This window comes from Molossus molossus, unplaced genomic scaffold (genome assembly GCF_014108415.1).
Source record: "Molossus molossus isolate mMolMol1 unplaced genomic scaffold, mMolMol1.p scaffold_m16_p_13, whole genome shotgun sequence".
NCBI classification, from domain to species: Eukaryota; Metazoa; Chordata; class Mammalia; order Chiroptera; family Molossidae; genus Molossus; species Molossus molossus.
The window spans coordinates 79,891,427-79,918,240 of record NW_023425348.1 but is presented as its reverse complement, the minus strand read 5'-3'; the positions used below and the strand labels follow the sequence as shown (position 1 = coordinate 79,918,240).

Here is a 26,814-nt window from a genome sequence, read left to right as displayed (position 1 = left end):
CTGACATCACTGGATAGATACTCTAGATAAAAAATTAGCAAGGAAACAGAGACTCTAAATGAAGTTCTAGACCAAATGGATTTAATAGATATCTACAGAGAATTGCACCCCAAAACTAAAAAATTCACAGTCTTCTCAAGTACACATGGGACATTCTCAAAGAGAGACCACATGTTAGGACACAAACTAAATCTCTACAAGTCCAAGAAGACTGAAATCTTATCAAGCATCTTCTCAGATCACAGTGGCATGAAACTAGAAATCAATTGCAACAAAAACATGCAAAGACATTTGAACACACAGAGACTAAATAGCGTGTTATTAAACAATGATTGGGTTACTGAGGAGATCAAAGAAGAAATTAAAAAATTCCTGGAAACCAGTGAAAATGAACACACAACAGCACAAAATCAATAGGATGCAGTGAAAGCAGTTCTGAGAGGGAAGTTCATAGCACTACAGGCCTACCTCAAGAAACAAGAAAAATTTCTAATAGACTATCTAATCTTACAACTTAAAGAAATAGAAGGCAAACAAAAAGAAAACCCCAGAGCAAGTAGAAGGAAGAAAATAGTAAAGATCAGAGCAGAAATAAATGACATAGAGACCAAAAAAACAATTCAAAAGATCAATGAAACAAAGAGCTGGTTTTTTGAAAAGATAAACAAAATTGATGGACCCTTAGCTAGACTACCAAGACACAAAGAGAGAGAACCCAAATACACAAAATCATAAATTAAAGATGAGAAGTAACAATTGACACCACAGAAATACAAAAGATCGTTAACAACTACTATGAACAATTGTATGGCAACAAATTCAACAATCTAAGCGAAATGGATAAATTTCTAGAAACACACAGTTTCCCAAAACTGGACCAGGAAGAAATAAAAAACTTGAACATACCAATAACAACTAAGGAAATTGAAGAGGTAATCAAGACTCTCCCAGCAAACAAAAGCCCAGGCCCGGATGGCTTCACGGGGGAGTTTTACCGAACATTCAAAGAAGAACTAACACCCATTCTCCTCAAACGATTTCAAAAAATTCAAGAAGAAGGAAGTCTTCCAAACTCGTTTTATGAGGCCAGCATAATTCTAATTCCAAAACTAGAAAAAGACACTACAAAGAAAGAAAACTACAGGCTACATCCCTCATGAACACAGACGCCAAAATCCTGAACAAAATACTAGCAAATCGGATCCAGCAATACATCAAAAAAATTATTCACCATGACCAAGTGGGATTCATTCCAGGGATGCAAGGCTGGTACAGTATTCGCAAATCAATAAATGTGATACACCACATAAATAAAATGAAGAATAAAAACCACATGATCATATCAATAGATGCTGAAAAAGCATTCAACAAAATCCAGCATCCATTTCTGATAAAAACCCTCAGCAATGTGGGAATAGAGAGATCATATCTTGACATAATAAAGGCCATATATCAAAGACCTACAGCCAACATCATACTCAATGGGCAGAAACTAAAAGCATTTCCCTTAAGAACAGGAACAAGTCAGGGATGCCCACTTTCACCACTCTTATTTAAGATAGTACTTGAAGGCGTAGCCACAGCAATCAGACATGAGGAAAAAATAAAAGAAATCCAAACTGGAAAGGAGCAAGTGAAACTGTCATTATTTGCAGATGACATGATATTATACATAGAAAACCCTAAAGACTCCATAAAAAATCTACTAGACTTAATAAATGAATTTGGCAAAGTAGCAGGATACAAAATTAACGTCAAGAAATCCTTAACGTACACCAAGGAAGAACTCACAGAAAGAGAAACTGAAAAATCAATCCCATTTACCACTGCTGCAAAAAAAATTAAGATACATAGGAATAAACTTAACCAAAGAAGTAAACAACGTTGAAAAAAGAAATAGAGGAAGATATAAAAAAGTGGAAGCACATACCTTGTTCATGGATTGGAAGAATTAACATAATTAAAATGTCCATATTACCCAAAGCAATCTATAGATTCAATGCAATCCCCATCAAAATACCAATGACATATTTCACAGAACTAGAACAAATACTTCAAAAGTTCATATGGAACCAAAAAAGACCCCGAATAGCCACAGCAATCTTGAAAAAGAAAGACAAAGTAGGTGGGATCACAATTCTGAATATCAGGTTATACTACAAAGCTACTGTAATCAAAACAGCCTGGTACTGGCACAAGAACAGGCATATAGACCAGTGGAACAGAACAGAGAACCCAGAAATGAACCCAAGGCAATATGCTCAATTAATATTTGACAAAGGTGGCAAGAGCATACAATGGAGTAAAGACAGCCTCCTTAATAAATGGTGTTGGGAAAATTGGACAGCTACATGCAAGAAAATAAAACTAGACCATCTGCCCTGGCCGGTTTGGCTCAGCGGTTAGAGCGTCAGAGAGACCCGGGTTCGCTTCCCGCTAAGGGCATGTACCTCGGTTGCAGTTTGTCCCCGGCCCTGGTTGGTCGTGCGGGTGGCAGCCACTCGATGTGTCCCTTCACATCGATGTTTCTCTCTCTCTCTCTTCCTCTCTCTCCCTCCCGCTCTATCTGAACAAAAAATGGAAAAATGTCCTCGGGTGAGGATTAAAAAAAAAAAAAACAACTAGACCACCGACTTACACCATACACAAAAATAAACTGAAAATGGATAAAAGACTTTAATGTGACCCGTGAATCCATAAAAATTCTAGATGAAAATGTAGGCAACAAAATTTCGGACATCATATGCAGCAGAATTTTCACAGATACATCACCTAAGGCAACAGAAACAAAGGAAAACATGAACACATGGGACTACATCAAACTAAAAAGCTTCTGCACAGCAAAAGAAACAACCATCAAAATGGAAAGGCAACCCACTGTATTGGAGAGCAGCATTGCCAATGATATATCAGATAAGGGGTTAATTTCCAATATACATATAGAGTACTCATACAACTCAACAAAAGGAAGACAAAGAACCCAATTAAAAAATGGGCAGAGGAGCTGAATAGACACCTCTCCAAACAGGACATACAAATAGCCAAGAGACATATGAAGAAATGCTCAACATCACTAATCATCAGAGAGATGCAAATTAAAACAACAATGGGGTATCACCTCACACCTGTCAGAATGACCACCATCAACAAATCATCAAACAAGTGTTGGCAAGGGTGTGGAGAAAAGGGGACTCTAGTACTCTGCTGGTGGAAATGCAGAATGGTGCAGCAGGCACTATGGAAAACACTATGGTGTTACTCAAAAAATTAAAAATTGAACTTCCATTTGACCCAGTGATCCCACTTCTAGGAATATACCCTAAGAAGCCTGAAACACCAATCAGAAAGAATATATGTACCCCCATGTTCATAGCAGCACTATTTACAATAGCTAAGATCTGGAAACAGCCTGTGTCCATCAGTAGACGAATGAATAAAAAAGTCATGGTACATATACAAAATGCAGTACTATTCAGCTGCAAGAAAGATCTCTTATCCTTCGAGACGACATGGAGGGACCTTGAAAGTATTATCCTAAGCGAAACAAGCCAAGCAGAAAAAGACAAATACCACATGATCTCACTCATTTGTGGAATATAATGATCATAACAGTCTGAGGAATAGGGTAGACCCAGAGACAGAAGCAGAGTACAGACTGACAACCCTCAGAAGAGGGAGTGATGGGGGGAGGGAAGAGATAAACCACAGAACTTATATGCATGTATGCATAACCAATGGACATGGACAACAAAGCCGAGGATGGGGGAGATGAGGAAGAGGGTGTCAATGGGGTAAAAAAGGAGAAACATCTGTAACAAAAATAAAATAAAATAAATTAAATAAATAAAAAATAAAAAAAGATATTTAGAACCAGGCTACAGAGGAAAAAAAAGAAGAAACTATGCACAGGCACTGTTCTAGGTACTTAACATACATAAGTGAACAAAAATAACCACCCTAGATCTTTGCCTTCATGGGGTCCATTCTAACGAGCAGTAGACAAATAAGGAACATTACAGATGTGTGAAGTATACAGTATGGGAGATGGTGACAAGTGCTGTGACAAAAAGGACAAACAGAACAAGGTAACGGAGATGAGAAGTGGGGTACAGAAGAGAGGATTTGAGTTTGAGAGCAGCAGGGAAGGTCTCAATGAGAAGGTGCTATCTGAGCAAAGACTGAAAGGAAGGGAGAGTGAGCCTCATGGACATGTGGGGGAATAGCATTCAGGAAGAAAGGTCCCAAGGCAGCAATGCCATGCCGAGCTTGTTCAAAGAAGTGTGTTCAAGCAAGAAATGAGTGTGATAGAAGAGAGGGAGGAAAAGTGAGCAGAGAGGAGGTGAGAGGTAAAAGAAGGCAGGAGACAGGTGGCTGAAAGCCTTGTCAACCACATGAAGAATTTGGGGTTTTAATCTCAACAGGGTAAGAAGCCATTGGAGGGATCTGGGCAGAGGATCAGGAGATCTGATGAGCTTTTCAAGGATCACTCTGGCTACTGTGTAAGAATTGATTATAAGGAGCCATGGTGGAATCAGAGGACAGGGGACTCTTATTATATAGAGGCAAGAGATTTCAGTGGCTTACCCCAGAGAAGGGGTTCTCAACCTGTGGGTCGCGATCCCTTTGGGGGTCGAATGACCCTTTCACAGGGGTCGCCTAAGATGTAACAGTAGCAAGATTACAATTATGAAGTAGCAACAAGAATAATTTTATGGTTAGGGGTCACCACAACATGAGGAACTGTATTAAAGGGTTGCGGCATTAGGAAGGTCGAGAACCACGGCCCCAGAGTGATAGAAGGGATTGGATTCTGGATATTTTGAAGTTAAGAATCAATGTGATTTTCTTTTCTGTTTTTTGGGGTTTTTTAGTCCTCACCTGAGGATATTTTTCCATTAATTTCTAGATAGAACGGAAGGAAGGAAGGAAGGAAGGAAGGAAGGGAGGGAGGGAGGGAGGGAGGGAGGGAGGGAGAGGGGATGAGAGGGAAGAGGGGGGAGGGAGGGGGGAGAGAGAGAGAGAGAGAAACATAGATGTGAGAGAGACACATCGATTAATTGCCTCCCACTTGACCCCAGCCGGGACAAGGATCGAACCTGCAACCCAGGTGAGTGCCCCTGACCAGGAATTGAACCTGAAACCCCTTGGTCTGTGGGCCAAGGCTCTAATTGCTGAGCCAAACTAGCCAGTGCATCAGTGGGATTTTCTAATAGACTATACATAGGAAAAAAGAAGAGTCAAAGATCACTAAAGATTTTTTTTTCAATTTTTTTCCTTTTTTTTAATCCTCACCTGAGGACATTTTTGCATTCATCTTCAGATACAGGGGGAGGGAGAAAGGAAGGAAGAGAGGGAGGAAGAAAGAGAAAGAGAAACATCGACATGAAAGGGAGACACTGAGTAGTTGCCTCCTGCACGACCCAACCAGGGCCGGAGACAAACTGCAACCGAGGTACGTGCCCTTAGCGGGAACCGAACCCAGGACTCTCGGGACTGGAGGCCGACGCTCTAACCGCTGAGCAAAACTGGCCAGGGCTCAATTACATTTATAAAAATCTTTAGTGATTACCCTGACTGGCTTAGAGACACAACCAGTCGATGTGTCTCTCTCACATCAGTGTTTCTCTCTCTCTCTTCCTCCCTCTATCTGAACAAAAAAATGGAAAAATGTCCTCAGGTGAGGATTTAAAAAAAATGTAATTGAAAAGTTTCACATAACCAAATTTTTCTAAGTCCATCATATCTTAGGTTCACTAGGGAGAACCATATTTCAAGGAACCACTTAGTAAACCTTTTCAAAAAGTGAGGAATTCTGAAAACCCAGAAATGGACCCAAGGCAATACGCTCAATTAATATTTGACAAAGGTGGCAAGAGCATACAGTGGAGTAAAGACAGCCTCTTTAATAAATGGTGTTGGGAAAATTGGACAGCTACATGCAAAAAAATGAAACTAGACCATCAACTTACACCATACACAAAAATAAACTCAAAATGGATAAAAGACTTAAATGTGACCCGTGAATCCATAAAAATTCTAGAAGAAAATGTAGGCAACAAAATTTCGGACATCATACGGAGCAGAATTTTCACTGATACATCACCTAAGGCAACAGAAATAAAGGAGAAAATGAACACATGGGACTACATCAAACTAAAAAGCTTCTGCACAGCAAAAGAAACAATCATCAAAATGGAAAGGCAACCCACTGTATGGGAGAACATCATTGCCAATGATGTATCAGATAAGGGGTTAATTTCCAATATATATAGAGTGCTCATACAACTCCACAAAAAGAAGACAAAGAACCCAATTAAAAAATGGGCAGAGGAGCTGAATAGACACCTCTCCAAACAGGACATACAAATGGCCAAGAGACATATGAAGAAATGCTCAACATCACTAATCATCAGAGAGATGCAAATTAAAACAACAATGAGGTATCACCTCACACCTGTCAGAATGGCCGCCATCAACAAATCATCAAACAACAAGTGTTGGCGAGGGTGTGGAGAAAAGGGGACTCTAGTACACTGCTGGTGGGAATGCAGACTGGTGCAGCCGCTATGGAAAACAATATGGTGCTACCTCAAAAAATTAAAAATTGAACTTCCATTTGACCCAGTGATCCCACTGCTGGGAATATACCCTAAGAAGCCTGAAACACCAATCAGGAAGAATATATGTAGCCCCATGTTCATAGCAGCACTATTTACAATAGCTAAGATCTGGAAACAGCCCAAGTGTCCACCAGTAGACGAATGGATAAAAAAGCTGTGGTACATATACACAATGGAGTACTATGCAGCGGTAAGAAAGAAAGATCTCTCATCCTTTGAGACAACATGGAGGGACCTGGAAAATATTATCCTAAGTGAAAGAAGCCAAGCAGAAAAAGACAAATACCACATGATCTCACTTATATACGGAATATAATGAACATAGCAGTCTGAGGAATACAGTAGACCCAGAAACATGGAAGTAGGGCATAGACTGACATCCCTCAGAAGAGAAGGTGGGGGGGTGGGAAGAGATAAACCACAGAACTTATATGCATGTATGCAGGAACAATGGACATGGACAACTAAGCCAGGGACGGGGTGGAGGTGGGGTGGGGTGGGGGGTGCCAATGGGGTAAAAAGGTAAAATATCTGTAACAAAAAAATAAATAAATAAAAAAAATTTCAAAAAAAAAAAAAAAAAGTTATCCACTAAAAAAAAAAAAAAGTGAGGCCCTGGCCGGTTTGGCTCAGCGGTTAGAGCGTCCACCTGCGGTCCGGAGAGGCCCGGGTTCGGTTCCCGCTAGGGGCATGTACCTCGGTTGCAGTTTGTCCCCGGCCCTGGTTGGTCGTGCGGGTGGCAGCCACTCGATGTGTCCCTTTCACGTCGATGTTTCCCTCTCTCTCTCTTCCTCTCTCTCCCTCCCACTCTGTCTGTACAAAAAATACAAAAATGTCCTCGGATGAGGATAAAAAAAAAAAAAAAAAAAAAAAAAAAGTGAGGAATTCTCCTGCAGTAGCAGTAATCACCTCCTAATTGATCTGTTCATAACTTCAGATTTCAAATAGTATGTCTGCTGAGTAAACTATATTATTTCTTGGTTCCAACAATCCCTTTTCATCAAATAAAACTAATTTGTACCAATAAAAGATGTTCTTAAATATGTTACTTGGTATCCATAAAAACACTGAGGCCTACACTAGAACCTCATTTACATCTCATTTCCCTGTCATAATAATCCAGAAAAGAATCAGCTCCATTTAATAGATGACGGAGGTTATGCTCAGAGGCTAATAATCTGGGCCCAAGGTGAAGCAGCTTAGTAAGGAGCAAAGTTCACCCTTGCTGCACTCTGACTCCCATCTTTCTGTTAGCATTACTGTTGCCCACTATAATCTTCTTGAGAAGCAGTAACTGTATGAAATGTTAAGTGTCCTAACCTCCTACACCTTTCCCACTGACTAGATCGTTTAAATAGAAATAACTTCACTTAATGGTGGTTAAGATAACCATTCAGAAACTTGATCGTCTCCCTGGAATTGCCAGTAGAGAGAGGACAAATGTGTTGTTTCACTACACAAAATGAATACCTAAAACAAAGCATTCCCTCTGATACAGATTTGTGGCAGCCTTCTCAATTATCACACCAGTGACCTCGAGAAAGCAATAACCCAGTTTCAGGGTTCATTCAACTATCACTCAGCCCCCGGTAAGACTAGACGTTCCCATGCCACAGGGGTTAGATCTGTCCCCCCAGGGAGAAACAGTCTCTGAAAGATGATATAACTAGGAAGTGAACAAAAGTCGCCTCCCTTACTGCAAAGTATGGAGTTACTGTTTTTTAAAAGGCAATTTTAACTGAGATTATCTGAATAACTTGCACTGGTCTATCTTTGTGGCAATGCAACAACTTCAGGAAGATCACAAAAACAAGGAATTCTGTATCAAAGTTGCAACATGACATTACCCATCTGCTTAAAATCCCCTCAATTGTTTCCCATGTTCTTAGGATACATTAAATAGCCCTGCTTCCTGGCTCCTTCTTCCCTCTCCACTCCCATCTCACGTCATGTCCACCCTTTCTCGGCTCTAGTCAGTAGGCCTTCTTTCATGAGGGCCTCAGGAGCCTAGCACCTGCTGTTCCTTCTGTTCTTTCTGCTACTCTTCACTTCCCTTCAGATCTCAGCTCGTTGTCACTTCCCCAGGGCAGCTTTCTGACCTTTCCTCACAAGCTCTCATAGAACCAAGTACAGCTTCTTTCTTCCACTTAACACAGCACAGTCTGTTCATATGATTACAGTTTGCCATCCCACTGATCTATTCTAAGGTTCATGATCAGCACTCAACAGTATTTTTGGTGGTGGATGGACAAATGAATAGTGTTATATCATACTCTCCACCAAGCACAGTGAAGGCTTTTCCCACCCTGCCTCCCAGCCTTAAGTTCAAACCATGCCAGAAGACAAGAATGCAAATTGCTATATTTTTATTTTCACTAAAGATGAGAAGAGCGCTGACCGGTTTGGCTCAGCGGTTAGAGCATCAGCCTGCAGACCAAAGAGTTGCAGGTTCAGTTCTAGTCAAGGGCACGTACCTTGGTTACAGTTCATCCCCGGCCCTGGTCAGGGTCGTGCAGGAGGCAACTAGTCCATGTGTCTCTCTCACATCAATGTCTGTCTGTCTGTCTGTCTCTCTCTGCCCCTCCACTCTATCTGAAGATATTTTTAAAATATTCTCAGGTTAGAATTTTAAAAAAAAGATGAGAAGAGAAATTGAATAAAGGATCCACTATACTATAGACTGAATTCATTTGCTATAGACAAAATTTGTATGCTGAAATCTTAACCCTCAATGTGATGGTATTAGAAGGTGGGGTCTTTCAGGGATGATTAGGTCGTGAGGGTGGGACCCTGATGAATGGGATTGGAGCTCTTATAAGAGAGACCCCTGAGAGTTCCCTGGTCCCTTCTGTCTTGTGAGGGCACAAAGAGAAGACATCTGTCTATGAACTGGGAAGCAGTACCTCACCAGACACTCAATGTGCCAGGACTTTGGATTTCCCAGCTTCCAGAATGGTGAGAAATAAATGTTTGGTAAGCAACCTAGTCTATAGTATTTTTTGTTATAGCAGCCCAAACAAGACATACTATTTAAAAAGTTTTTTAAACCTATCCTTATATATAAATGACATTTAATGGCATTGGAACTGATCTATTCAGATTCACTCACCCATGTATTCTGAACTTATAAATTTCATTATCTACATCTTTCAACAGTTTTTTTCTACAACTGAAAAAAACAAATTATCCTGAATTCCACCAACCAAAACAAACAAAAAGAATTAGTTTTGAAGCTCAACACTCTAAGTTGCAGTAGCAATAGTAATCTGTTCTATGAAGATGAAGTCACCCGCCCGGCTGGTATGGCTCAGTGGCTGAGCGTCAACCCATGCAACAAGAGGTCACTGGTTCGATTCCAGGTCAGGGCACATGCCCAGGTTGTGGGCTCGATCCCCAGTGGGGGGCATGCAGGAGGCAGCCAATCGATGCTCTCTCTCATTGATGTTTCTATCTCTCTCTCCCTCTCCCTTCCTCTCTCCCTAAAATCAATGAAGTAAAAAAGAAATTATAGAAAAGAAGATGCAGTCACCCAGATATTAACTTTTTCTTACTAAGCCTTGCCTTGTCAATTAGCTCAAGTGATGGCTGTATAATGCTACTAAGCCTAATAATATTACTAATAATGTATACTGTATCATTTATAAATACATGTAGTATATGTAAGTATATAATAAACATACTATTGACCCTGAGAAAGAAGATACCTACCAAGAAGGCCTCCTGGTGGCTAACGGGGCTCAAATTTACAAACAGCATAGCAGCCATTGCTAAACAGGGGCCTCCCATTCAAGCTGCACTTTAAAGAGAAGGCTGTACTAACTGCTCACCACTTGCACAGAACTGCCTGCACTGTTTCTGCCCTGTGAACCAGCCCTTTTAAAGGACTCCCTGGTATCATATTTCAACCAATTCAACTGAGACTTTCCCAGTCCAATCAAAACTGTGTACCTCTCTCTCCACTACCATTTTCACCAACCAATCAGAGCAGCTCCACTCCAACCAAACAGGACAATGGTTTTTGGACCAATCAAACTATGAAGAGTTGGAATCCTCATTTGCATAAGGATGGGCCAATCAGGAACCAAGTGTGGGGATTTCTCTCTATAGAAGCCAGCTCCAGCTCCACTCTGGCTCATGGAGCACACTTTCCCTTTCCACCACACTAAAGACTGTGTTTCCCCAGCTGCAGCTGAAACAGCAAAGATATTTCACAGGACCAGAGTGGAGCAGACCTGAGCAGAGCTGTCTAGTAGAAGAGGGGCCTCACCCTAGGGCTACTCCCCACAGGGCCACCTTGTAGCCATGCTGTTTCATAATTGAGAAGTAACACTGTTGAGCTGTCTCACAGCCATGCTTTTCTACAGTTCAATATCACAACTGAGCTGTTTGCACTGAATATTTTCCTTCTTCACCAAACCCCAAATTGGAGATTTCTGTTGGCACTGAATTGGGACCAATGACCGATGGTTAACAATATAAATATATATTATATAATAAATATAATAAGTAACAATAACAAGTTATTAACCATTTATGTGCCAGGCACTGTACTATCTGCTTTACATAAAATAGGTATTCTCATTTACCTTTCACAACAATCTTGTGAAACAGGCACCAACCAGTATTATCCCCATCTTGCAGATGAATAAAGTAAGACTCAGAGATGTTTACTACCTGACTAAATGTTACACTGGCAGTAAGTAGAGGACCTAGAATTCAAATCTCGGTTCGAGTCTCCAAGGCCTCAGGTGTGACCTCCAAATAGGAAACTTAATATTATACAGAAAGGAAGGAGAAGAGCAGGAAAAAGAGGTTGGGAGGCAGGAGACATGGGGACTATTTACAGAGGCTGAATTTCAGATTCCAGGAAACCTTCTTTGGTTTTTCCTCTAAGTAAGATCAAGGCATACATTTATTTATTTATTTATTTACTTATTTAGAGAGAAACATCGATGTGAGAGACACATCGAGTGGCTGCCACCACACAACCCCAACTAGGGCTGGGGACAAACCACAACCGAGGTACGTGCCCTTAGCAGGAACCAAACCCAGGTCTCTCTGAATCGCAGGCCAACGCTCTAACCGCTGAGCCAAACCGGCCAGGGCTATTTATTTTTAAGCCTCATCCAAGGACATGCTTAGAGAGAGAGATAAAGAGAGAGAAACAGACATCAAAATTACAACTACAGCCCTGGCCGGTTTGGCTCAGCGGTTAGAGCGTCAGCCTGCGGTCCACAGAGACCCGGGTTCGGTTCCCGCTAAGGGCATGTACCTTGGCTGCAGTTTGTCCCCGGCCCTGGTTGGGTTGTGTGGGTGGCGGCCACTCGATGTGCCCCTTTCACATCGATGTTTCTCTCTCTTCCTCTCCTTCCCGCTCTATCTGAGTAAAAAATGGAAAAATGTCCTCGGGTGAGGATAAAAAAATAAAATTACAACTACACTACAAAAAAACCATCATTCAAAACGACCTGAAATCGAGCTGAATGGAAGTCCTACAACTAAAAAATTAAAGACTGCCACATCGAGACTGGTAGGAGGGGTGGAGGCGCGACAGGCTGGTCCCACACCCACATGTGGTGGATAAAAATCAGGAGGACACCTCAGCTGGAAATGTCCTTCGTGAGGACTGAGGGGTTCCCGTCCCACACCAGGTGCCCAGCTTAGGGTTCCAGTGCCAGGAAGAGAATCCCCATCACTTCTGACTGTAAAACCAGTGGGAACTGAGGCTCAGGAAGGCTGAGGCTGCTGGAGCCCCCAGTTAGCTCCTCTTAAAGGGCCTGTGTATGCATTTACTCTGACTCGTAGCCTCCAGGCTCCAGCATGGAGGAGGCAGCTTGAAAGGCACCAGACAGATGGGGAAGAACTGAGTTGTTTGGCATTGGAGGGAGGGCTGGAGAGGCAGCTTTCTCTTGGACTGATGTGCAGTCAGAGGCCTTTGTTCCTTTAGTGAGCCCTTCCCTGGGGTGGCAGCCATATCTGGGACTCCAGCAACTTGGCTCACACTGTTTGCCCCGCCCTGGTGATTCCCTGAGGCCCTGCCCCACCCAACTTTCAGGCCCACCCAAGCTGTTGCCAGTTGCTTTACCATAGGATTGGCTTATCTTGGACCCTGCTTCAGGTTTTCCTAAATTCTTTCAAAAGAGCAGCATCTGGTCTCAGCGAGCCCCATACCTCTCATTAAGTAATACATAGAAGCAGGCACAGGGAGGTGGCCAGAATGAGGAGACAAAGAAACAGGTCCCAGGTGAAAGAACAGAACAAAACCCCAAGAAAAGAACTAAGTGAAAGGGAGATAAGTAACCTAACAGATGCTGAGTTCAAAATACTGCTTATAAGGATGCTCAATGAACTTAGTGAGAACCTCAGTGAACTTAGTGAGGGCCTCAAGAGCATAAAAAAGGACCAGTCAGAAATGAAGGAGGCACTTGTTAGCTCTTAACTTCCATATTACTGCCCTAAACCTCTCATTCCAAGAAACCAAAACCCATCACTCTTATCATTTAACCTTTCCCTAAGCCTCTCATTCCAGAAAACTAAAATCCATCACTCCAGTCAGGAGGATCGGAATGATGGAACCACCCTAATCCACCCAAAACTGCAAAGGGTTGCTCGGCAAGAAAAACAAGTTTCAGGAGACCCCAGCCCCTGACCAATCAAAGACAACCATGTCTCCTCGGCTGAACGACAATCCCCACCCCCCCAACCCTGAGTTTAAAAACCCCTAGTCTGTACAAACCGTTTGCTACTCTCTCCTTAGAGGTAGTCCGGCAGGCTGATTCCCAATAAACCTGCACTTCTGGAGACCCTGCACCGCCTCGTTCCACCTTGTTCTTACAGCACTAACTGAAATAAAGAATAATTTACACAGATTCAATAGTAAAGTAGGCAAAGCCAAGAAGCAAACCATCAATTTGCAAAAAACACCCAATAAGAACAGCAAAAAGAAAAAAGAATCCCCAAAAATGAGGATAGTGTAAGGAGCCTCTGGGACAATTTCAAGCGTGCCAACATTCGCATCTTGGGGGTGCCAGAAGAAGAGCGAGAACAAGAAATCGAAAACCTGTTTGAAACAATAATGGCAGAAAACTTTCCTAACTTGGTGAAGGAAACAGACATACAAGTCCAGGAAGCACAGAGAGTCCCAAACAAGATGAACCCCAAGAGGCACACATCAAGACACATCATCATCAAAATGCAAAAGGTTCAAGACAAAGAGAGAATCTTAAAAGCAACAAGAGAAAGGCAGTTAGTTACCTACAAGGGAGTTCCCATTAGGCTGTCAGCTGATTTCTCAAAAGAAACTTTGCAGGCCAGAAGGGAGTGGCAAGAAATATTCAGAGTGATGAAAACCAAGAACCTACAACCAAGATTACTCTATCTTGCAAAGCTGTCATTTAGAATCAATGGCCATATAGTTTCCCAGACAAGAAAAAGCTAAAGGAGTTCATCACCACCAAACCATTATTATATGAAATGTTGAAGGGTCTTTTTGAAGAAAAAGATAAAAAATATAAACAAACAAAATGGCAATGAATACATATCTATCGACAATTGAATCTACAAACAAAATGAACAGGCAGAACAGAAACATTCTCATGGATACAGAGAACATTTTGTTGGTTGCCATTATGGGAGGGGGGTTGGGGGAATGGGTGAAAAGGGGGAATGGGTGAAAAAGATGAAGGGATTAAGAAGTACAAATTGGTTGTTAGACTGACAAACCTCAAAGGGAAGGGGGGTTGAGGGGTGGGAAGAAATAAACCAAAGAACCTATATGTATATATGCATAACAAATGGACACAGACAACAGTGTGGGGAAAGGCAGGAGGGGGCGGGAGTGGAGAGGAGGAGGTCATTGGGGAAAAAATGAGAAACATCCGTAATACATTCAACAATAAAGATAAGTAAAAAAAAGAGAGAGAGAGAGAGAGAAACATTGATGCTAGAAGGAAACTTTGATCGGTTGCCCTCCATACACCCAACTGGGGATCGAATCCACAATCCAGGTAAGTGCCCAGACCAGGAATCAAACTGGTAACCTTTCAGTGCACAGGACAATGCCCAGCCAACTGAGCCACTTTGGCTGGGCAAGGCATGCTTTTAGTCTGATTCTCCAGCTGTATCTGCTGTTGCTTGTGCAGTTCTCACACTAGTGCTTTAAGGCTGCCCTGCTAACTCCAATCTGGAGAGCTTGTTCAATTTAGGCCCATGGACTTGTTTTCAGAAATGAAGTACAAAATAAATTAATATCTTCCAGAATTTATATGACTAAGTACCTTTGTTTCTCTGCCCTCTTCCACCTGTCCTGCTTTTTGAAAAAAACAAAACAGCTTTAAACACACACACACACACACACACACACACCTCACTACTGTGATTAGCATCAGCTCACCAGCAAGACCAGGTATACAAGAGTTTCCTGAATGTCAACAGGGAACACATTACATTAACCAAGCTAGACTCCAGAGAGTTACTAAATCCATTTGAGAATGCCAGAATGATAAACAGAAAAAAGCATCAAGGTCAGGTCCAGCCATATTGATGACAGTTAAACCTTTGCTTTCTTAAGCACCTGAGTGCCTTTCCACTGTTTTCTCAGGCAGCAACAAGATTCGTGGTTGCAAATCTGAAGAAAACCCTGACCTACTTGATTCTAAAACATGCTACCTATTTTGCAATGCTTCCAGAACTGCCAAGCATGTGCAAACTTGAAAGTGTGCCTTCAATAATAAAGCAATAAAGTTCCTAGGGTATAAAAGAATCCACCCCAGGTACTATGCAATCTAATCTGTAAACTAATCACTAACACACACACAGCATGTAGACGTTGCAGAATGGACAACTTGGTTTCAAATCCTGATTCTGTACCTCGCTAGCTATGAAACTACACACAAGGGATGTCATTAACCTAAGTCTCCATTTCCTCCTCTGTACACTGGGAACAATGCAGCACAGCTCAAAGACAGATTAAAGATAATCTATTTGTTCGCGCCTCACCTGGAACACCAATATATACTCAATGGTGAAAAACTAAAAGCTTTACCTATAAGATCAAGAACAAGACAAGTAAGCCCACTCTCACCACTGTTATTCAATATAACACTGGAAGTCATTTCCAGAGCAATCAGGGAAGAGAAAGAAATAAAAGGCATCCAAGGAATAAAGAAGTAAAACTGTCACTTTTTGCAGATGACATGATTCTCTACATAGAAAACCATAAAGGTTCTACCAAAAAACTATTAGAAACAATAAACAAATATAGTAAAGTTGCAGGATACAAAATCAATGTACAAAAATCCATTGTGTTCCTATATACTAGCAATGAAATCTCAGAAAAAGAAATGAAAAGACATTTCCTTTTGCAATTATAACAAAAAGAACAAAACACCTAGAAGTGAACTTAACGGAGGATGTGAAGGACCTATACACTGAATACTACAAGACATTATTAAAATTGAAGAAGACATAAAGAAATAGAAAGATATTCCATGTTCATGAATTAGAAGAACCAACATGGTTAAAATAGCCATATTACCCAAAGCAATATACAGATTTAATGCGATCCCCATCAAAAATCACAATGGCATGTTTTAAAGAAAAGATCAAAAAAATGATCAGATTTGTATGGAACCATAAAAGACCCCAAATAGTCAAAGCAATCCTGAGAAAAAGGAACTAAGTCGGAGGTATCACACTCTCTGACTTCCAGTCATACTATAAAGCATGGTATTGGCAGAAAAACAGATACACAGACCAGTGGAACAGCATTAAAAGCCCAGAAATGAACCCACATATAGATGGGCAAATAATTGTTGACAAAGGGGCCTAAAAACATACAATGGAGGGCAAAAAAGCCTCTTTAATAAATGGTGCTGGGAAAATTGGAAAGCTACCAAAGAATGAAACTAGACTGCTATTTGTCACCATACACAGAATTTTACTCAAAATGGATTAAAGACCTAAATATTGCTGTAACGTGTCAACGAGATAGCCAGAGACACACAGCCAAATTGTAAAGGAGCGCTTCATTACAGCGGCAGGCTGGGGGGTACAGCTTCCCCAGATCCTCAGCTCCGATTCTTCTTGCTCATCTGATTTTAAAGACAGAAGCCCCATTCCCCTTTTGCCCCCCACCACTGGTAGAATAGCTATTACAGAAGTCAAAATTAGTATTATTCACGGGGCTCGCAAATGCCTGCAAATACCTACACCTGGAAATTGCAGATGCCTCCCAACATGTGGGGCAACTATAACCTTAGGCAAAATTCCTTGACTTCTAGGAGCAATTAACCTATTATTGGAAGGTCCATTGATGATAAAAATGGAGTCATTTAGTCCCCTTAGCCAAGAGGCCTCCATAAGAATGGAATCTAGTCACCTTAGCCGCGGGGGCCCAGGTCAATATAAGACCTGAAACAGCCCTGGCCAGTTTGGCTCAGCGGTTGAGCATTGACCTGCGGACCAGAGAGTCCCGGGTTCAGTTCCTGCTAGGGGCACGTACCCAAAAAAAAAAAAAAAAAGACCTGAAACAATAAAATACATAGAAGAAAATATAGGTACTACACATATGGACCTTGGTCTTAGAGAAAATTTTATGAATTTGACTTCAAAGGCAAGGGAAGTAAAAGCAAAATATAAATAAATAGGACCATTTCAAATTAAAAAGCTTCCGCACAGCAAAAGAAATCATCAACAGCCCTGGCCGGTTTGACTCAGCAGTTAGAGCATCGGCCTGCGGTCCAGAGAGTCCCGGGTTCAGTTCCTGCTAAGGGCATGTACCTCGGTTGCAGTTTGTCCCTGGCCCAGGTTGGGTTGTACAGGTGGCAACCACTCGATGTGTCCCTTTCACGTCGATGTTTCTCTCTCTCTCTCCCTCCCACTCTATCTGAACAAAATATGGAAAAATGTCCTCTGGTGAGAAGTAAAAAAAAAAATCATCAACAAAACAAAAAGGCAACCAACCTAATGAGAGAAGATATTTGCAAACAACACCTCCAATAAGGGGTTAATATCCAAATATATAAATAACTCGTACAACTCAAAACAAAAAACAATCCAATCAAAAAATGGGCAGAGGAGCTAAATAGAAAGTTCTCCCAAGAAGACATACAAATAACCAAAAGATATATGAAAAGATGCTCAACTTCACTAGCTATTAGGGAAATACAAATCAAAACCACAATGAGATACACCTTACACCTGTTGGAATAGCTATTATTATAAGACAAGAAATAACAAGTGTTCGAGAGGTTGTGGAGAAAAAGGAACCCTCATACAATGCTGGGAATGCAAATTGGTGCAGCCAATTTGTGTATGGAAAACAGTATGGCTATTCCTAAAAGAATTAAGAGTAATTACCACATGACCCAGCAATTCCTTTCCTGGGCATCTACCTGAAATTTTTTAAAACATTTATTCATAAAGATATATGTACCACTATGTTCACTACAGCATTACTCACAGTGGCCAAGATATGGAAACAACCAAAGTGTCCTTCAATACATGATTAGATAAAGAACATGTGATACACACACACACACAATGGAATACTACTCAGCCATAAGAAAAGATCAAATAACTGCCATTGCAACAACATGGATGGATCCTGAGAATATCATGCAAGCAGAATAAGTTAGATGGAAAAAATCAAGAACCACATGATTTCACTCATGAGTGGGATATAAAACTGAAAGCAACAAACAATAAAAACAAAAATTCATAGACAAGACAACAGTATGGTGGATACTAGGGGGAGAGAAAAGGTAAAGGAGGGGGAAGGGGGTGAAATATATGGTGACAAAAGGAGACTTGACTTTGGGTGATGAACACACAATGCACTATACAGATGATGTATTATAGAACTGTACACTTGAAACCTATGTAATTGTATTAATTACTATTACCCCAATAAATTTAATAATTTTTTAAAAAGAATCTATATCAAGTGCCTGGATCGCTTCAAGCATTCAATAAATGGTACTTGGTAGTATTTCTTCTCATACTGCCAATTTAAATAATTAACATTTCATACATAATTCCTCAAATCATATGATACCTTAAAGCCGAGTAAGAAAGAAACCCACTGTCAGCAGGGACTGGTTAGTCAAGTAGCCTTTAACCATTTGAGGTAGCCAGACCAATCCTGTGCAGTTATCCAGTATAGAAACACAGATTACACAACAATCTGACTTTGAGAATCCTCTGATTTTGGAGTTGGGCTAAGCACAGCCAGTTTTGATGAATAGCTTTTCTACATCAGCCCATGCCCTTTTTAAGTCTTCCCTGTCCACTGAATTGGGAAAACCTTGAAATCTACAAGGCCAAATGAGTTCTATTGGCATCAAAGCTGCAAAATCTTAGGGATCTGTTCATGTAGATGGTCAGAAGGCAAAATGCAGAGGTGAAGACCCTTTGCAAAATCTAAACTCCCTCCACAGAATGGACTATTATCCAGCAATAAAAATTAATGAAGCACTGAAACATGCCACCACACGGATTAACTATAAGACAGCTAATAGGTACAAGGTTTCTTTCTTTCTTTTTTTTTTTAATCCTCACCCGAGGACATTTTTGCATTTATCGTCAGATAGAGTGGGAGGGAGAGAGGGAAGAAGAGAGAGAGAGAGAAGCATCTACGTGAAACAGACACATCGATTGGTTGCCAATTGCACAACCCCATCCTGGACGGGGGAGGAACTGCAACCGAGGTACATGCCCTTAGTGGGAACCAAACCCAGGACTCCCCAGTCTGTGGGCCCATGTTCTAACCGCTGAGCCAAACTGGCCAGGGTCAAGGTTTAAGGAGAATGAAAATGTTCTAAAATTAGATTGTAATGAGGATTGCACAACCCTGTGGCTATGATAAAAATCTTAAATTGTACACTTTAAATCGGTCAAGTGCATGGTATATGAATTATATCTCAATAAAAGCTATTTTAAAAATCTAACTGATTAACTGATTTAGTGGATCCTTTGTCTTTCCTGCCTAGAGAAATATCCTCTCTATTAAAAACAAACAAAAGCCCTGGCTGGTTTGGCTCAGCGGTTGGAGCATTGGCCTGCGGTCCGGAGAGACCCGGGTTCGGTTCCCGCTAAGGGCATGTACCTCGGTTGCAGTTTGTCCCCGGCCCTGGTTGGTCGTGCGGGTGGCAGCCACTCGATGTGTCCCTTTCACGTCGATGTTTCTCTCTCTCTCTCTCTCTCTCTTTCTCTCCCTCCCTCCCTCCCACTCTATCTGTGCAAAAAACGGAAAAAAAAAAAATGTCCTCGGGTGAGGATAAAAAAGAAAAAATTAAAAAAATTAAAAAAAAAAAAAAAAAAAGGAGCCCTGGACAGTCTTGCTCAGCGGTTAGAGCTTCGGCCTTGCAAAGGGTCTAGGGTTTGACTGCGGGTCAAGGGCACATACCTGGGTTGCAGGTTCGATCCCCGCCCCGGTCGGGGTCCTTCGGAAGACAACTAATCAATGTGTCTCTCTCACATGGGTGTTTCTCTCTCTCTCCTCCCCTCCCTCCCTCCCTTCTACTTATCTAAAAAAATCTTTGGGAAAAATATCCTCAGGTGAGGATTAGGAACAAAAAAATGAAAAAAAAATAAAATAAAAGAGCTCAGAGTGCCGTCTTGGATTTAAAGCTATAAAATAGCTTGGCTCTGGAAGTATGCTTACCTTGCCTTTGCATCTCTCATCTCCACTTTATTTCAAGTATCAACCATTTTAGATGAACTCCAATGAACACAAAATATTTACACAAGGATAAATACAAAATGTAATTATGCTCAAACTAAATCCTACAGATTACACTCTTTATTGCTCCACAGCAATGACTGTTCTCTATTTAGCACAAACTGACCACCTTGTTGGCAACCTTCTTCTGAGGACTTGCTACAGTGACTTTCAAACAACTGAAGCTCCACTTTCACAAGATCTCTTTGTTCTCCTGGGAAATACAGGAAGTATGGCATCACACTGACAGGCAAAACAGTCTTCCTTACTAAACTGGCTAAATCCATCTGCTAGAGACCTCATGACATCAGCGTTCTTCACCTGAGTGGGAACGTTACAGGTGCAAACTAGAGATGAGATAATCTCGCTCTTGATTAGGAAATGAAGGAGATAAATTAGAGCATGGGCCAATTAATGCACGATGGTCTTAAAAACCTAACGAGACGAAAGAATCTGTAGTCTGGAAATACTTTTATTGATTGCAAAGCAAACCTGTCTTTCAAGGGTTTTCCAAGTTTTTGTTTTTAAGTTTAAAAGAGCTTATATCTGATCAATGTGCCAGTTTACTGTAGGGAAAGACAGAAAAATGCTTGGAGAAATTAAACATAATCACATGAAGAGACTTAAGAATAACAAGAATAAAAATATACTATCAAATCAACACACATTACTATATAATACTTAAAATATTTAATTGGTTATGGAGAGAAAGATGTTAAATGAACATTAGTACTAGAAAGTAGGCAATGCCTCCCTAATACTGCATGCTACTTGCTTTTATTCAAGGAAGGGAACACAGGTCTAAGTAAGCAATTCTATAGGGGAGAAAATGTATTAGTACTATCTATATACAAAAGTTAATTCTAAACTCCTAATCTTAGTTGAGCAAATTATCTACCCATTTTAAATCACAATTTAACCCTATTTATTCAAGTGTTATCTCTGCTGGTTTGTTTTTCAAATTATTTATGTTCAACCCTCCAACTGATACAAAGAACCTGTTTCTACTCTTTACATACAAATAACTTGATCATTTCTTCTGCTTAACTACTTAAAAAAGAGAGAGATTTTTCCAACAATCCAGGGTAAACTCAACTCCACAATATTTCACTTTACCACACTATGATCCTCTCTGCCATATTCCAGTGTTCTAGTTCAAATTTCATTTCTAAATCTTTTCGACATTTCCCTTAATTTATCAAAAATCCTTCCTCTGGAATCAAATCTTTTCAATACAAATATTACTTTACTTTTACCATGGGCTCACATAGATGACAGGCCATTTGAATTATTAGCCACTATGATCAATTTTAGATATATTTTTTAAAAAGCTATTAACATTGCCCAGTCTTGTGGCTCCGTGGATTGAGCGTCATCCCATGGACTGAGAGGATCCAGGTCCACTCAAGGCTCAGGGCACAAGGCCAAGTTTCAGGCTCAATTCCCAGTAGGGGGCATGCAGGAGGCAGCCAATCAATGTTTCTCTCTCACATTGATGTTTCCATCTCTCTCCCTTCCTTTCTCTCTAAAAAGTCAATAAAAACATATTTTTTTGCCCTGGCCGGTTTGGCTCAGCGGTTAGAGCGTCGGCCTGCGGTCCGGAGAGACCCGGGTTCGGTTCCCGCTAAGGGCACGTACCTCGGTTGCAGTTTGTCCCCGGCCCTGGTTGGTCGTGCGGGTGGCAGCCACTCGATGTGTCCCTTCACATCGATGTTTCTCACTCTCTCTCCCTTCCTCTCTCTCCCTCCCACTCTATCTGTACAAAAAATGGAAAAAATATCCTCAGGTGAGGATAAAAAAAATTTTTTTTAAAAAGTTATTAACATTAGTCCTTACATACAAATTAAAGAACTTCATTTTGATATAACATTTCCTAAAACATTGGAGTCTTGTGGAACTATTTCAAAAGTCCACAATCAAGTTCTCCAAACCTCGAAACCAAGAACTTGAACAAGCTGTGAAATTATAATCTTATTTATAATCAAGTTGAGCAATTCACATGCTTTTTCAAAGACTATTAAAAATACAGTAAGTGAGCCCTGGCCAGTTTGGCTCAGCAGTTAGAGTGTGGGCCCGTGGACCAAAGACCTGGGTTTGGTTCCCACTAAGGGCACGCACCTACCTCCTTTGCAGTTTATCACCGGCCCAGTGGGGTTGTGTGGTTGGCAGCCAGTCCATGTGTCTCTCTCACATCGATGTTTCTCTCTCTCTTCCTCCCTCTCTCCTTCCTGCTCTATCTGAAGATAAATACAAAAGGGTCCTCGGGTGAGGATTAAAAAAAAAAATACAGTAAGTGATTTCTAAAAATGAGTCCTCTAATGTTAATAGCTGCTTCACACTGTGGACAGAGCTCTTACATATCCGTTCCTACTTGAGATGTTTTATGTTGTTGCCCAAAAGACTATATAAATGTTTTTGAATGAAAAAAGAATATGGAATAAACTATTTTTATACCTTACATGAGCCTAGTCTGAAAGCAACCCCTAAACAACCCACCATTCAATAAAATACTTGAAGTGACCATTCCATTCTAAAACGGCAAAATACATAATCACATCAGAGAACGACCATGGCATGTAATTTGGTTTAATAAACGAAAAAGAAAGATAAGAAACAAACAAACAAACAAAAAAGCAAGCACAAAATTTTCCTGCAGGTAATCTCAACTTCTCTAATCTGACCTTTCTTTTCCATTTTTAAAATCCTCCCACTGGATGGAACAAGGCCCATTTGTTTAGCTCACTCTTTGTGGGAATACTTTTTCCCACAAATGACTTTCTGCAAAAAGTATTTCTGATTTCTATATGAAGAGTTACCATTTTGCAGAAGCAGTAATTCTTACTACTTTTTAGATTCCAGAACAGTGTAGCGAGGATTTTTCTTTAAAAACTGTAAATTACATGAAACTGGCCGAATCCAAGTAAAGGGTTCCAAAGAGCAGGAAGACTTCGTAAATTCTATGTCCTGTTCCTCTGGCCGTCAACGCCAACCCCCATCTTTTTAAAAAGTCAAAAGAATGCTTTTGCATCCTTAGCACAAGGCCAGAAAATTTTTATCTTTAAAACACTCAAAAGGGGCTAACAAGGTGGGTAGCGTGTAACTGAAAAGGCAGCAAGGAGTCTGACTCCGGGCCACGAACCCGGAATGGCTTACATGACAAGCGCCAGAGTTCAGTCCAGATTTCTTTCGCACCTACCAAGTGGCACTTCAGAGTCGCCGAGTTGTGCCACTCCTGTGCTTAGCACGTAGAAACTCTACAAGTCTAGGCAAGCGGAGACGGCTAAGGGGCCAGGCGGGTATGCGGGACGCAGGAGTTTCAAGAAGCCGCGAGAAAGCGGGCGGCGCTGGATCCGACTCACCTGCCCATTCACCGAGTTCCGGTCCAACCCCAGGCTCGTGACCCAAACCCCAGACCTGAAGAGCAGTCAAGAGCGAGTACGAGATGCGCAGGGCCAAGTAGGCCACCGTGCCGGCGCCTACCCAGTACAGGAAGTCGGCCGCAGGGAGAGAGCTCTCCATGGCTTTCAACCAGGCCTCACTTCTCTCGTGAAAGGGAGAAAAAACAACTAATGAATGAATCCTAGAAGAAGAACCGGCCGTGACGGTGAGGACAACCCTAATAGGTGCTGCTCCGACGCCGTATTTGCCCAAATCCCGCCCACAGCGCCATATCTGTGTCACCATTGGTGATCTATTGTTTCCTTTGCGCGTAGTGCGTCAACCATTGGCTAACGCCACTTTCACTTCCCCGCCCATAACCCCTCCTTTGTACTCACTGGGTCGGTTTCCGTTCTAAGGAAGATGATCACCTGCCAATCAAGATTCAGCTCCGCCGTACACGTCACCGCGCCCTCAGTATCTCGACAGAAGGCGTCACGTCTCGCCCCACCAAATAACACAGCTCTCTCATTGGCTGCACAGGTCCTCGCGATTGCAGAGGACTGCACCCCGATTGGCCAATCAGACCCAGTCTGGTTTGAGCTCGGGTTTGAAGAGGGAATGGGATCAGAGAAGCCACTATGAATGGGCAGATTGTAGTGAGGAGTAGGCGTGGAGCCGTGGCTTTATTTTCACCTCTTTATTAAGTGCTTTATCATTGTTAAGTGTGCTGTTATTGTTCCTACAAACTTTTCCAGATAAAGTCTGTGTCTACTGCCTCTGTGCCTTCCCCACAGCACACCTTTGCTCTGGTGACAGTCACTTGTTGAGGGCCTTCTGAATGCCAGGCTTCCCTCCCGCATAGTTGTTTATGCAAATGGCCTCATGGAGACAAATAACTAATACGCTATGATATTGTTGTAACCCAGGAGATCGACCACACTCAGACTCAATTTTTCAGTTTTGGGGGATGTTTTATTACCTGCGCACGGACTGCAGCCAACCTACACAGAGGAGAACTGCAGCCCCGAGCTCAGGGGGAGGGTTGCTTATATAGGGCAGGGGTCAGTCAAGAGTTTAGCAGAGCAAGCAAGCTGCTTGTACAGAAGCGGAGGCAGTTAGCAATAAGCAGGAGGGAAAGGAGGTGGGAAGGAGCTGAGGCGAAAGGGAACTGGGTGAATTGGGTCAGCATACATCTATCCTGCTATTCATTCCATTATCCAAGTTTTAAAAACTAACAAATTCGAGACGGATATCAGCGGTCAGTCAGGTGCAATACACACATGTTTAACAGTTACAGTTTTATGGGGTAAAGAGAGCTTCAGTTTCTCCCTATCAGTTTCTTTACAGAGCATGCAGGACACTCTGGCCTTGGGGCTGTTTCTGTCCTCCCTTTTCCTGAAGGATGTTGCTTTTCAAATTCCCAGTGAAGGTCAAACTCTGGTTAATTTTTATGGGGCAAAAGCCGTCTATAACATTCCCCATTGTTCATCTTGCTGTCTCTGAAGTTGTTAATTAGGGCAGCTCAAAGACAAGTTGGATTCTAAGGACAGTGAGCTACAACAATATAGAGCTATAAGATGAATGAAAAATATAGGAACACAGCTTGAAGAACAATTAGTTTTGGGGAGGAACTCCATGTTTTAACTGGGCCTTAAAGAATGATAGAGATTTTTCTTTTAGTTTCTTTTTCTATTTTCTTTTTTTTCTTTGTTGCAGGAGGGAAATGAGTTGTGAGGGGGCACAAACGTGTACGGTATGGGAATTACCTCAGCAAAGTTCCAGAGGAGTAAGACCATAAAGTTAGCTTAAGAAATTGTGTAATGCAATAAAATGCTTCACACTTATCCTCTTATCCTCCCATCAAGAGTTTTTGTTTCCTTTTCTGGTCTGGATTTGGATTCATAAAAGTTACCTAAAATTTTTTCTTTATCTCCTTCTGCATAACCCCCACTCTTTTCCACTCTCTTTTGAGGAATGGAGTGAAGACATAAAACAGTCACTATAGTCAATATGCCAAATTACTAAAATCAAGTAGATTGAGGCATGTGAAAACAATTCTGTTCCCATTTTAACTAGACTGAAAACGTAAACTTTTTAACTTTCCAGTCCTGCATCCATGTGTGGATATACATCAAAATTCCAGATAACCCTCTGATTACCCCCTGAAGGACTAAGGAAAGAATGTTCATGTATCCTGACTTCCTGACATCCATCTTCCAGATCACCAGTCATCTAGAGGATTACCATCTTGGACCAATCCGGAGACTAAGAATATAGCACTAATTCTTTTTAAGAATGTACTTTTTTACTATAAGTACTCCAAGCTTTTCTTTCTTTGGAACACTCTGGGTATTGCCCAGTCGTGTTTCCAGTTTGCAAATGCTAAGACCCTTGAATAAATCTTTGTCATTTATTTCTAGCCAAAGCCTCCAGACTCCTTTTGACTTTATTCAACACTTAATCAGATTCATTAAGTATAACCCTAAGGCTGAACTGTTCATAAACTGTCCATTGTCCACCAGAATTCAGCCATATGAGTCGAGCTGGCACCATATTTTGTTTTCATTGAATTTGATACTCTTGGCTGGGGCCGCCTCTCCAGTTCAGCTAAAGCCCCACCACTCTTCTCCCTCAGCCTCTCCCTCCTGCTCACCTCTTTGCCTGCAGTATAGCCCCAAATGTATATGTCTCAACTTATTATTGCTTACCACCAAAGGCACTCCAGATTTCAGTCCTGTTCTCCTTATAATAAGATAGGAGAAGGGGAAGAGAGATCTTATAAACTAAAAAGATGTATTTTTGTTGCATTTGTATGCATGTCTATGGCCCCACTAGAATTTATAATTATTGGGAATCCATAGGACCTAGAACAGTTCCTGGGACCTAGAAACCCTCAATAAATGTCTGACAAATAAGTAGAAGTGGAGATTCATTCACTCAACAAATATTATTATGCTCTAATTATGTACCAGTAACTGATCTAGGTACTAGGTATATAACAGTGAGAAAATGGTAGTCCTCATCCTACTCTACTATTCCACAGTGGGTGGCCACAGTGGGTGGACTCAGACCTAGATCTCTTTACTTCTCTAC

At 41.4% G+C, this 26,814-nt stretch overlaps 1 protein-coding gene across 1 annotated transcript in view; it reads right to left on the bottom strand.

The window, feature by feature from the left end:
* HSD17B12 (hydroxysteroid 17-beta dehydrogenase 12) overlaps nt 1-23,970 on the bottom strand; it is a 159,874-nt gene extending 135,904 nt beyond the window's left edge. Inside the window, exon 1 of the mRNA XM_036258204.1 lies at nt 23,700-23,970. Within this exon, the coding sequence (XP_036114097.1) occupies nt 23,700-23,859 (160 nt within the window). The 5' untranslated portion in view covers nt 23,860-23,970. The remainder of the gene's footprint in view (nt 1-23,699) is intronic.
* Nucleotides 23,971-26,814: the final 2,844 nt, after the last annotated feature.